At 28.7% G+C, this 13,144-nt stretch overlaps 1 protein-coding gene across 1 annotated transcript; it reads right to left on the bottom strand.

The window, feature by feature from the left end:
* Positions 1-7,696: 7,696 nt before the first annotated feature.
* Positions 7,697-9,116, bottom strand: LOC119675999 (transcription factor Sp4-like; the record flags this gene model as incomplete). The annotated part of the gene is given in 2 exon segments (XM_038087220.1): positions 7,697-8,446; positions 9,110-9,116. Coding segments are annotated over 2 exon segments (757 nt in total), but the record flags the coding sequence as incomplete, so codon positions are not given.
* Between the last annotated feature and the right edge of the window lie 4,028 nt (positions 9,117-13,144).

Genomic DNA, 13,144 nt, shown 5'->3' with positions numbered 1-13,144 from the left:
TACGTTTGTTGATGTACAAACGTGAATCAAGTGTTTTGTTTTTCATTTCTGAGATTTTATTTTACTGCATTTGTATCTTTTGCTTTTGTTTTTGCTCGCGGATGGACTACTGTGGACTACGGTGGCGCAGTGACGATAAATTGATTGAGTTGCAATGTGCATAATGTGGCTTGACATCAATCTTGCAATCAATGCAGTTGGACGGACTATGGACTACGGACTAATGGACATGCACTTAAGGGGTAGCGACAGAGCAAATGACAATTGATACGTTTGATTATGCAGAAGTGAGTGTATGCAGAATATATTTCTTTGAAGTGAACTGAGTCAGTGGAGAAGTATCAAAGTAACTTTAACATTGACCACCATGAAAAACATTGCAATTCATAGGTTTGTATTATATTAATGGCAAATTTTATGTTGTGTTATTATATGTACTTTATGCTTTATTATGTGTTTAAGTCTTTTAAGTAATTTGTCATGAACAATTTAAGTGAGTTCTCCATCAATTTTCCGTGAATGCTTTAATAGATGAATAATATTAAATAGAGACAAATTGTGTAAATAGCTGGAATAGAAATATGTAAAATAATGTTATCGATTGACTTGTAATTTAAAATTTTAATATAATATTGGAAGTAAATAGTTAGTTAAAGGTTTACTATATCAAAGATAAATATTTTGCCTTGCAGCTATTTACTTTGACTATAGCAATTTATTTAGAAAATTATAGTTGAAAAGAAAATAATGAACGAATGTAATCAGCGTGATTGCACGAACAAAATTCACAGTTGTAATTCATCGATTAAATTTGCATAAAACTGTTTAAAATTTAAATAAAATTATTAATTTATTATTTCTTTCTATAAGTAATGCAGATCGTTTTTGAATTGTATCTAATGAATTTGTTACCAGACCATAGTCTAAACTTCAGTTGTGACATAAACTAGGCTTAAAATTAATTATTTCCAATATATTATAATTGAATAGCATGTTTTTTAAAGGTGACAATATACATATTATTAAAAATAAACTGAATTTTAATAACGTTTATTACCATAGTTGTTTTAATTTAGAAAAAACTATAAATTCTGTATCGAAAAACACCATCTGTGTTTGGCTAGCAAAATACTAATACTATTGTTTGAAAGTATTTTCGAAATAGATTTTTAATATGTGTTTGTAATCTACAAAACTTTGTTCTTAACGTATACTGTCTCACGTAAATCAGATATGTTTCTTTAGAAATGCTTTAGCATCTGTTCAGAAATGCCATAGATGTCTTCGGCAAATCCCATAAATCAGTTAGCCAAGATATATTTGAATTGAATTCCTATGGATCATACATAACAATCACATTTTCAAGAAAAAAATACCAGTAAGTACTGTGTTGTATGCACATCATACTACGAAAGTCAATACTTATGTACTACACAATATTCTTAAGTTGGAAGAATATTTGTTTCTACAGGAGAAGAAAAAGGAAATAAGAAGCTTTTTAGGTTTTTACTCAAAAATGTTCATTTTTCTCCTTTATTCTCCTCATTATCCGTATAGTAAATTTATATCATGATCGCAGCTGCCCTGCGAGCAAATATGAGATTCTTTAGATTCCTTTCGTAAGATATCTTAAGATGTAGTCTTATTCTTCTTTGTTTGTTCAAACTTTTTCTCATATACTATATATTCCGTCAGAAAGATATCCTGATCTTCAGAGTATACTATTATAAAATCATCTAAATAACTTATTATTTGTAATAATATAATAATTCTGATAATAAGTTATTTAGATGATTTTATAGCACTATACTTTGAAGATTAGGATAAATTCAACGGAGCTCTTATTACAGTGGATCATCTATATGTCCGTGATAATTTTGTTGATTCACTATAATAAGCGCTCGGTTGAATTCTGATAATAAGTTATTCAGATGATTTTTTAGAAGTATACTCTGAAGACCACGATATCTTTCTGACGCCATATGTAGTATATTGGATTAGATTTGAATGAGTGTAATTCTGAAATAGTGTGCGCTTCCACAGAGTCAAACATTTTAAGCGCTTTGTCTTTACTATAGTTTCGCACACTTTCGACTTTTAAGTCTTTGTGTATGTCTTTATTACTTATTTACCATGAAGCTTTTAGTATACGTCTTAGCATAATACTCTGATAAGTTTGGAGTTTATAATGGTGAATGGAGTAACATCCATCACGTTCATACGAATTTACATGGTAATAGTAGTTCAGAAATTGTTAAGTTAAGTGGTAGTATTATAGTAGTAGTATATAAAAATCGGCTAAAGGGTTTCCCTTTGTTCCCGTGCTTCTCTCAAATATTTAATTTCGACAACTCTAAGAGCAAAAGTGCAGTGAGAATATATACTTGCAGTTCTTTCCATAAAAAGTATTTGTTGTTGAAAGGCCTTATAACACACGCACTACTGAGACTTATTGGGCAAACGAAATCGTAATTCCTGCTTTTCATTTATAATTTTTACTTATGGATTGGTGCAAAAACAATGTACCTATGCTTCTCAACTCAACTCAAATGAATATGTTGCGTATTGGAATAAGAGAATTAAATCAGGATATATAATTAACAATTAGCAAATTAATATGGGACTAAGGCTTAAACTTTTTTGAAGCAAATTTCTTTTAAAAATTATTTAGAAAAATTGAAATGATATAGTTTTTACAATCTTAAACCACGATTAGCTCTAATTCTAAATGATCTATGTAAAGTACCATATTTTCGCTAGAAATCACAAAAACTGCAATATGACACGAAGTTAAAAAATGTCTATTGTAAACTAAAGCAGTTAACCATAATGAGTTTAACGATCATGAAATGAATGTATATTTGTATTTATATGCACACATATAGTCATACCACTCGCACAAGTCTATTGTGCATTTGATGAACGTGCACTTTAAGAAGTAAACCCGCTGGCTCTTACTTGACAGCCCGTTATTATGCATGAGCCTTGAAATTGATTTTGAATGCTTCAATTAACAATCTCGTTGCTTTCACTTACAGGTTTCTGGAGTCAAACGAGACCAGGGGAGCAAAACTAAATTTATGCTCCTTTAAATAAGTACTAAATTGAAGTATATTTAGTTTGGCTACCATAATTCAAATAAACCATAAATGACACAATATACGACTAAAAACTGACTATTAACTTTTAAGTGATTTGTTCAACTGTTACCAAAAATTTCTTGTTACCAGTTACTCCGCTGTTGGCAATCAGCGCGATTGTCGGCTTAAGCCACTTTGGATGCATCCTTGCAGTTTCTTTATGGCTTGAAGCGCGTGCTTTGCTCTTGTGTATGCTCACTTGACTTATTGCTGTTATTATTATGGCAAAATCGCATAAAATACGAAAAGAATTATTAGGAAACTGTCTGAAGTGTGCAGGACAGCGCAGAGTCTTAAGCAAATACTCATATTTGACATAAATTATGTGCGTTTTGTTGCCAACTTTAGCGATTAAAAGCTGCTTTATCAATGTCCAAAGCGAAAATATTCGCAACAATTGCCGAGCGCAAATGCTGATTCGCTTGTCGCAAAGTGCCAGTGTCTTCCAAAGACTGAAGTGCCAGTTTGTCTTTTTGTTTTGAAACATTATGAAAATTTATAGAATTTATTAAAAAATAAAGAAAATTATATATATTTTTGCTATTTTTTTCTTTTTTCTTTAAGCAAATGAAAATGATTTCTGCTATTGTCAACATTGTTTGGTTTGGTTTGTTTAATGTTAAAATAGCTCATATATTTCAGTATGAGTATATAATTTTTTTTTTTTGGCTCAAATTGTTTAATAGCATAATTTTCCGTTCCGTAGTTTCTTATTTTTTTGTCATATACCCTGGCCTTATTGTGTGGGATTCTTAAGTCTTTTGAAATTAAATGTTTTGTAAAATTTATGGCGACAGTTTTTTTTTATACGGATTCTACACATATATTCTCTGGTAGCTAATAAAAATTTTATATATTTATTTTGAAAAAGAAATATTAATAATTTACGACACAAAATTTTATATTTTATGTACACACAATACAACTTTATTAACATTATTTTGATATATTAGCAAATATAAAATCAAAACTGAAAATAAATGCATTCATTTTGAGGCTATTGTTGATGGTAATAGAATAACATATAATAAATTGAGAAAGGATTTCGAAGCATAGACAAAATTGTAAGTCAACCAGGGTATTGAATTGGTGCTGACCCAAAGGAATTTTGAACCAAAATGTTTTAGTGTAATAAAACCGAACCAAGATTCGAACTATGACTTATGAATTCAACCCGGATAGTTTATCGGTTCCGAATCAAAGCAATTTTAAACCAGCACTCATCAACCATCAATTGTAACTTCAACCCGAATAGTTAATCGATTCTGAATTCAAAGCCATTTTAAACAATAACGTCTTAGTGTAATGAAACCAAACCAAGATACAAATTGGTTCTGACTCAAAGAGATTCAACTGAAATGGTTTAGTATAATGAAACCGAATTAAGATTTTAACTATAAATAAAGGCTTTGAAAATTCTGACATAAGCTGCTGGCATAAGGTTTGAATAAATTGGTTTTAAATCAGATATTTTCTCTTAATAGAGTAATTAATTAATTAATTAAAGCAGTTACTCAATTGTGAAAATCTACTGTACCGATTTATTTCAAAAAGTTATGAAGTTAAATTATGTTATCATAAATTCTGCAGTCATTACAACAAAAGCTAATTTCATTTGATATTGATGAAACACTACTAGCCGAATAACATTTAGCTTAAAATAAACTAATATTTTTATTAAAGATGTTACACAAGATCGGAATGTTCCACCATATGTTATCTCTACATATCTGAATGAAATTTAGAATAGGGCTAAAAATTTGGCTCATTGTGATACCATAGTATAGACACACTAACTATTGAAAGATAAATCCTATTTTGGACCAAGAAACCATTTTGTCATATATTAAGGTAGGGCATATCTTTAATGTCTATGATATTAGTTATTGTGGTATTGGGGAGAGATTCTAGAAAGGAAGATGAAAAGTAAAGAACTTCTGGCGAGTGCTAAGCAGTGACAGACCAGATGGGTAATATTTTTTTTTAAATAGAAAAATTAATAATATGGGCTTGTAAAATATCTTATACTAGTTATGCTAATAGGTGGCTGTCGGTTAGATAACTGGACTATGCAATCGAATATTTTCTTCAATATACAATTATGATGAAGTGATGAGAAACGATATCTGATAATATACTATACTAATAATAATAAAGTGATAAACCCAAAATTGAATTAATTACTTGACTGTGCCAGAATATAACTTAATCTCATAGTACAATAAAAATCTATTGTCATATGGTGTGAACTACTATATATATTACTATTTAAATTGTTGAAATTTATATAATATCTTATACTTACACTGAAATATTTGATATACTCTTTAACAAACTTTTGTTCGTATTTATAAATAATATAGTCTGATGCAAATAGTCTTGTTCACCTTTTATGTTTATTAATTAAACAAAATATTTTAGTTCATTTTTCAGCTCATAGTCTATAAGATACAAGATTTTAATGCATTTGATATCTGTGAACTGTGCTTGTCTTAAGTAAATATTTTCTTGCTTAATTTATTTCATCAATTAAACTCAATTGTTTTTATATTGTTTAATGAGAAAACTAAACTATATATCGCATATATTTACAGAACAGCAGTTTTAATTCAATTAGAAGTATATTTGTGCATATGTCATGCAATTATACACTTTTTTAATTTCATAGCAGAGTCTCTTATGCGTACTACGGCGTTTGCGGTCTGAGAGACTCGGGGTACAGCGATAAAACCTAAGAAACATTGACACTGAACGGAAATGTTTAATATATGCGGCAATAATAATTAAATTTTTTATGTGTAAATTATTTGGTTTTTTCATTCGCATCAACATTAACTTAACTTACTATAAGTTAATAATTTTGTCTGCTATAGATTAAGAGATTTTTTTGGATTTATTTTAATTAAAATGTAATTCTAAGAACGGTGATTTATTTTATTTACATTTTTATATTTTTTAAAAATTTTATTTGCTATTACTTATGTTATTTTACTAATGTTTAGTGCTTTTAGTGTTTAAAATTGTTAAGTGATTTGCTTAAAATATATAAAAATCTTAAGTGAATTTTTAATGGAAGGGCATGATTAATAAAAACATTATTGTCATTATATAGAAAAGCTGAACATAACAATTTGGATTCAGTCTATAATGAAAATCGTTTGTAAACGTTATAAGTTGAATAAATACTATATCTCCAAAAAATATATTCAATATTTCTAAATAAGTGAGTACACTTAAGAGAATTGTTAAGTATTTATACTAAATATTTACAAAACTATAAACCAAGAACAGACTTAAGTTGAAATTTATTTTCAAAAGCATAATAGAATTTCAGTATTTAATTAAAATTAAATAATATTAAACTCCAAAAATTAGTTAATATGCAAAATAAAAATATTTTATTTTTATTATTTAAAGCTTTTTACATCATATATGTATATTTTCAAATGCTCTATTACAACGTAGTTCAATTACTTTGAAATTGCAATCTTCAGTGAAATACATAAAAATTTGTAAAATGTTGAATATAACATAAAAACAAATTGAATATATTTGTATTAAAATATATGACATATCAAATTTTATAAAGAGAGGGTATAAAATTTTGCATGCTTAATTAAATTTGATTAAAAAAAAAACAGCAGTAATAAAATTTTATATTAATTAAATTGAATTTTTAATACTACTAATATTACTATACTACAATAAATTTAGCTATAATTTAAACCAGTTATATATAATGGTTTAAATATACTTTGGTTTTATTTAGGAAGGCTCCATATTTTTTCTTCTTTATAAATTAAATCCATGCAATTATATGAAAAATTATTTTCTGATAAGATCAAGATGAGATAACATAATGTAAAAGCAACATCTTTTCTTCAAAAAATATATAATTATAACATACACCAAGCACTATAATATTGTAAATAGTAAAAAAAATAAACAATTAAGCTTTCATTTATACTCCCAGTTGACATATGTGAGAGAAAGCTTATTTTGTGCAAAAAAGAGATTTTTTTTAATTGGTGTATAAGCTTCACATGCTTTTATTTTTGCTAATGATTTTTGTCATCTCAAAAGAAATTTTCTAATTTGTTTCTATATTCAACCTGTGTAACCAATGCATATGTTCAACCACCCGAATATAAAACACACGAAGACTTCTCCAATATTAAAAGGAATGTGGTAAAGAAAAGGCCTAAGCTTAAAACATTAAGAAGGTAGCAGGCTACAGATCTCCTATTAAAATGGAATCCATATCAAAAAGGATGTTTTGCTTTTATTATGGAAACTTTACCATATATTTAATATCCAACTAGAAACTCTATTTAAAACATGTTTATACACTATACGTTATACATTTTTCGAAACTTTTCTCTCTCTCATCTGAATTGATTCATATTGTTAGTAAAATGCTATAAGTTATATATTCCTTTAGTGAAAAACTCTATTTTAAGATTTGTTGAATCGTACGTTTATATATTGTTTTTATGTTGACTTTGGTTATATTCCCTTAATCTAATCTTTAAATTAATTTCTTTACAATGACTCACCTGTAATTGGTGGTGGTTCAACTACTGTTGTTGGACCAAAAAATGATGGTATATCGTTTGAAGTGGTAACAGGTGTATTCAAATCACCTGGCTGAGCCTCAACACACTGTCCGTCAATTTGTGTTTGCTTTACAACTACCGTATCAACGTTACCAGTTACAGTGGCAACACTATCCGGACTATGTTGACTGGTACTTAAAAGACTTAAGTGTGCTGAATTACGACCACTTGTATTGGTATTACCATTCACTTGTCCAGCAGCGACAGCTGTTACAGTTGTGGATAATGCTGCGGGATGTGTAACACTTGTGGCAACTACTTGTTGAGTGGGTGTAGCTGTTGCGGAACGTGCTATACCTGAACGTGGTATATTAGCACTCAAAACACTGTTGCTATTATTAGGTGCAGCTACTGAGACTGTTGCAGCAACCGGTGATACAGTGTTACTGGTATTATTGCTAGTAATATGATTACTATTCGATGAGAGATTATAGTGCAATAGTGTTTGTGCGCCTAAATGACCACCCCCAAAACTTGAGGGTGTTGTTAAATATGTAGCTGCAGAGGTGACCGCTGTCGAGGGACTAGTTTGTGCGGTTGTCTTGAAGAGGCATGTATCGAAACTCAATACATTAAAATGTGCCGCTGCAGCGGATTCGGTAAGTAGGAATGCGTGATGCGATGGCGCCACTAGGGTTTCAAGCCCTTCCATGATCATGGCCGCAGATGGTGTTCCAGGGGCTACGCCACCTAAAAAATGAAGAATAAAAATTTTAATTAATATGATTAGTGAAATTAATAGTAAAACTATTTAATATACATATTAGAGAACTGATATAATATGATGAATATATTGTATTTATTATATATATGTTTCTTTAGATAATTTTGTTTATTATGTATTTCTATATTAAAATAAGATTATATACTTTATTTGGATGTAGGTAAACAGTTCAGGATTTCAATATACTAAATATACTTACATTATATGTATTTATATTTACATCACATTTATATTATATACTTATTCTACTGTTTTTTTTCACAACATCATCCTTTATAGGGTTGAAGTTTTATTTATATTATTTTATAAATATTCAAAACAACAACATAACAATAATTTTATATCAACTTTGAGTGTTCTTCATTCAACAGATATTTTAAAGTTTGTTGTAATTGTAATGAAATAATTAAAATTTTTAAGCCTTCAGGTATTTAATGTTGAAAACAAACTGTCAAAACGCTAAATATGCTCCAAGTCAAATTAAATTTACACACATTGACAAGATCTTGTGGATCTGCAACATTTGCAACATTCACAGCATTTGCGACATATTTGCATGTCAATTTGTCGCTTCGTCTGTTAGGCAGCAACAGTTGCTGCTCCTTTGGTTTACGCTTTTATCTATCTACCTGCCATTTTGTCTGTCCGAGTATTTGTTGAAGTTACAGTTGTCAATAGGTAATCAGCAAAAGAGCTTCAAACAACAACACATTAACAACATTGGTGGTACAATTTAAAAGCAATTGGTGCCACAACCAAGGTGGTCTCAACCAAGTGTACAGCCTTAAAGCCATAAAACAACACTTTAAACTGGAGATGAGGTGAAAAACTTGCTCAGGCACTTCACACTAAAGTTTGCAAGAAAAAATAGATACTTTTTTTCTACAAAATGAATACATCTAAATACACTTACATACAAACAATATACATAATATACAATACATAATATGTTCACGTATAATTTTTTTCATGCAATTTTTCTGTGTGTTAATTTAATTTAATTTCATTTAATTTAATTTAGTTCTTTTCATTAAATAAATGAAATTGTTAAAAAAGTTTAATGGATTTTATTGACAACTTGCTTAATTATTTAGCTTGCCTTTTTTTTTTCTTACAAAACTTTTATTTTTGTTTTCATCAAATTTTCATTCTTATAGAATTTAATGCAATAATACAATACATTAAATGTCAATTTATTAAATTTTAAAACAACAATTCAATTTACACAATTTATGTTTATAACATTTGTAAATTGTGACAGTCACACACCCACGCTATTTAGATTCTTTAAACATATCTGAAAATTTCAACAATCCAAAACATACGTTCGGATATGACACGGTTCAGGCTACTTTGTGTTATTTGTACATAAGCAATTAAATTAAAATCGATTAAGCACTTAACCATCTATAAGATGAAACTTTGGACATACTTTGCTATGATATATGCTCATAGGTAGATATGTAACTGCAGCTATGGTTCCCATAATGCTTTATAATGTTTCGAAGACGCGCCACCACTGACCCACATACTGTATACTGTATAGTGTGTCTCGCTTTTCAGTTGTCAAATAATAAATTTAATTTTTTAATTTTTCAAAAATTGACTATTAATAACTTAAGTGAAATTGACAAATTTGAAAAAGTAAAATCAGACAGTATTTTCTAAAATTTATATACAGGGTGGTAAACCAATATATTTATAAAAGAATGATGTATACTATTCGGTGAATTATAATTTATTAAGTAAATTTTTTTTTACATAAAAATGCGATTGCGAACAGATTTTAATTTAATAAATATTTAAATAAAGCTTTTATTTAGGAAAAAAATATAAAATCACTACAGTTGTATATTCAAAAGTTTTATAGTCTTTTTAATAAAATTAAAAATTCTTATAATCAAAAGTTTTGTAGCAATTTTAGCAAAATTTTAGGTACATTTATTTATTGATGAATAATGGAATACTAAATAATACTCGATACTATTTTATTTGCTCGATTTTCAATTTTATTTTATTATATGTTTAATAAAATGTTTAATAAAAATTTATAAATATATTACAAATCAATAATTATGTTATATTTTTAAATTTTCAATAATTCATTTGCAGTGTATAGTTCCTTTTTATCATTATTTGCTTAAGACGACATCGTTGTTGTTGCAAAATTTATATTAAAAACTTATAAGTATACTTCAAATCAATAAATATGTTACTCTTCATAAATTTTAATAATTCATCTGTGGCATTTGGTTTTTACGTTGCATTATTCACTTTCAGTGAAAAAGCTATACATACAAACACAATATTATAGCACAAAAAATACGTCGTTGATGTTGCAAATTTGTTGTTTTGTTTTGTTCACAGTGCTTGCGTTTCCATAAAACTATATGCTTCTGTTTCTAAAGTCAAATTGTTTGGAACAAATATGCATATATTACATTATCTATATATAATTACGCTAACATAAAAGTTTGTTACCCCGTTTTAACTGTGTTGCCGTTGACATATATGGATAAAATTTATACCGTTGGAAAGGTGAAGACGTGCAGAAGAGCACAACGTTATTTTTTGCATGTACGTTAACGGAAACACAGGTAAAAATGCGTTGGCGTAAATTTAGCGACTACAACAACAAAATACATGTGTTTTTCAAAGTTTTTTTTTGTGACGAATTGTTAATTGTTTACGGTGGATTTGTGTGTGCGATTTTTTTCCACTTTTGGAAAAAAGTGGACTTTGTGTGTTTGGACTTTGTGTGTTTGGACTTTGTGTGTTTGGACTTTGTGGATTCTGTTACAATCAGATTTTTAAAGCTCATTAAATTTCAAATATTGTGTGTGAATAAAAAAAACGCATTGAAGTGGAAATATCCTTTGATATCAATCGTTTTATTTGCATTGTGTGATAGTTAAATTTTAATTGTGATAAATTTTAATTTTGATAAATTTTAATTGTGATATATTTTAATTGTGAAATGTGGATAGTTAAGGTTAATGAGTTTGAAATTTTTAGATTTATTTCAAGTGTATTGTGTGATAGTTAAATTTTAATTGTGATGAATTTTAATTGTGAATTGTGTGATAGTTAAGGTTAATTAATTGGTTGAATCGACATTAACAACACTTCAATTCGAGAGATATTCATTTTGTACAATGAAAGAACATTATGATAGAGTATGCAATGCACAAAAAGAGATTTGTATGGCAATTATCGTGAATCGTGATACAGATATACGAAGATATAATATTTACGACTATAGATGGTGAACCACCATTTGAGAGAAATATGATATCTTTTTTAAAAACAAATGGTGTAGTTAAGAATGTATTAGTATTAGATTCTGCTTTGGAACCATTGGCATATCCTTTACTATTCCCAAATGGAGATTTTGGTTGGCACGTTAATATATCGCATAACGTGCAACATAATTCTAATGGTAGGCAGATTCGAAATAAAGTTACAATGTTACAATTTGCATGCTTCAGATTTGCAATAAGGGATCAATTTAGCTTTTTGCATAAATCGCAAAAACTATTTTTGCAATACATTGTTGATATGTATGTGAGAATAGAAGTATGTCGACTACATTTTATAAGACAGAATCAAGTAAATTTGAGGGCAGATGTGTATAACAATATTAGTGATTATTTGCAAACGAATCAAGTAGGAGATGGTAGCTTAGGTCGTAAAGTGATTTTGCCTTCATCCTTCACTGGGTCTCCGAGAAACATGTATCAAAATTACTTAGATGCAATGTCAATTGTTCAGTACTTCGGCAAGCCATCGCTTTTTGTTACAATGACTTGCAATCAGAATTGGGCGGAAATTGTATATAATATTGATCCTAATGAATCATCTCATTTCAGGCCTGAAATAGTTGTGCGTGTATTTAAATCGAAGTTAAAAGAACTCATTTCTGACATTTGGAATAAATATATTTTTGGCAAAGTTGAGGCTCTTATATATACAATCGAATTTCAAAAAAGAGGTTTGCCTCATGCTCACAGTTTGATAACTTTATGTGAAAATGACAAAATTGTCGGGCCGGCTGATATTGATAAAATAGTTTGTGCAGAGATACCGGATAAAAATTTGCAGCCAAAATTACATGAATTTGTTGTCAAACACATGATGCACGGTCCATGCGGTGTTTTGAATCCAAGCTCTGTATGTATGCAAGATGGAAAATGTTCAAAACAATTTCCAAAGGATTTTGTACAATTAACGAAAGAATCAGTTAATGGTTATCCGTTGTATAGACGGCGCGATAATAATGTTTCCGTTGATGTTAGAGGAAAGTCTTTAGATAATCGTTATGTCGTTCCATACAACCCGTATTTGTTTGCAAAATATAATTGTCACATTAATGTCGAGGTGTGCACTTCCGTCAAAAGTATTAAGTACATATATAAATATGTATATAAGGGTTTTGATAGTGCAACTGTTTTAATTCAAAGTGAAAGCACAAACGAAAATGACTAACAAGTACAAGTTGAAGTAGATGACGTTAGAAATTTTTTGAATGGTCGATATGTGGGATCAACTGAGGCTATGTGGCGAATATATGAATTTCCTATGCATTTTCAGTCTCATATTATAATTCGTCTTGACATTCATTTGCCACAAAGACAAAATATTATATTTCGCGAAGGCCAAGAAAG

Source organism: Teleopsis dalmanni, chromosome 2, assembly GCF_002237135.1.
Source record: "Teleopsis dalmanni isolate 2A chromosome 2, ASM223713v2, whole genome shotgun sequence".
Taxonomy (NCBI): domain Eukaryota; kingdom Metazoa; phylum Arthropoda; class Insecta; order Diptera; family Diopsidae; genus Teleopsis; species Teleopsis dalmanni.
This window is presented reverse-complemented; position numbering and strand designations above follow the sequence as displayed.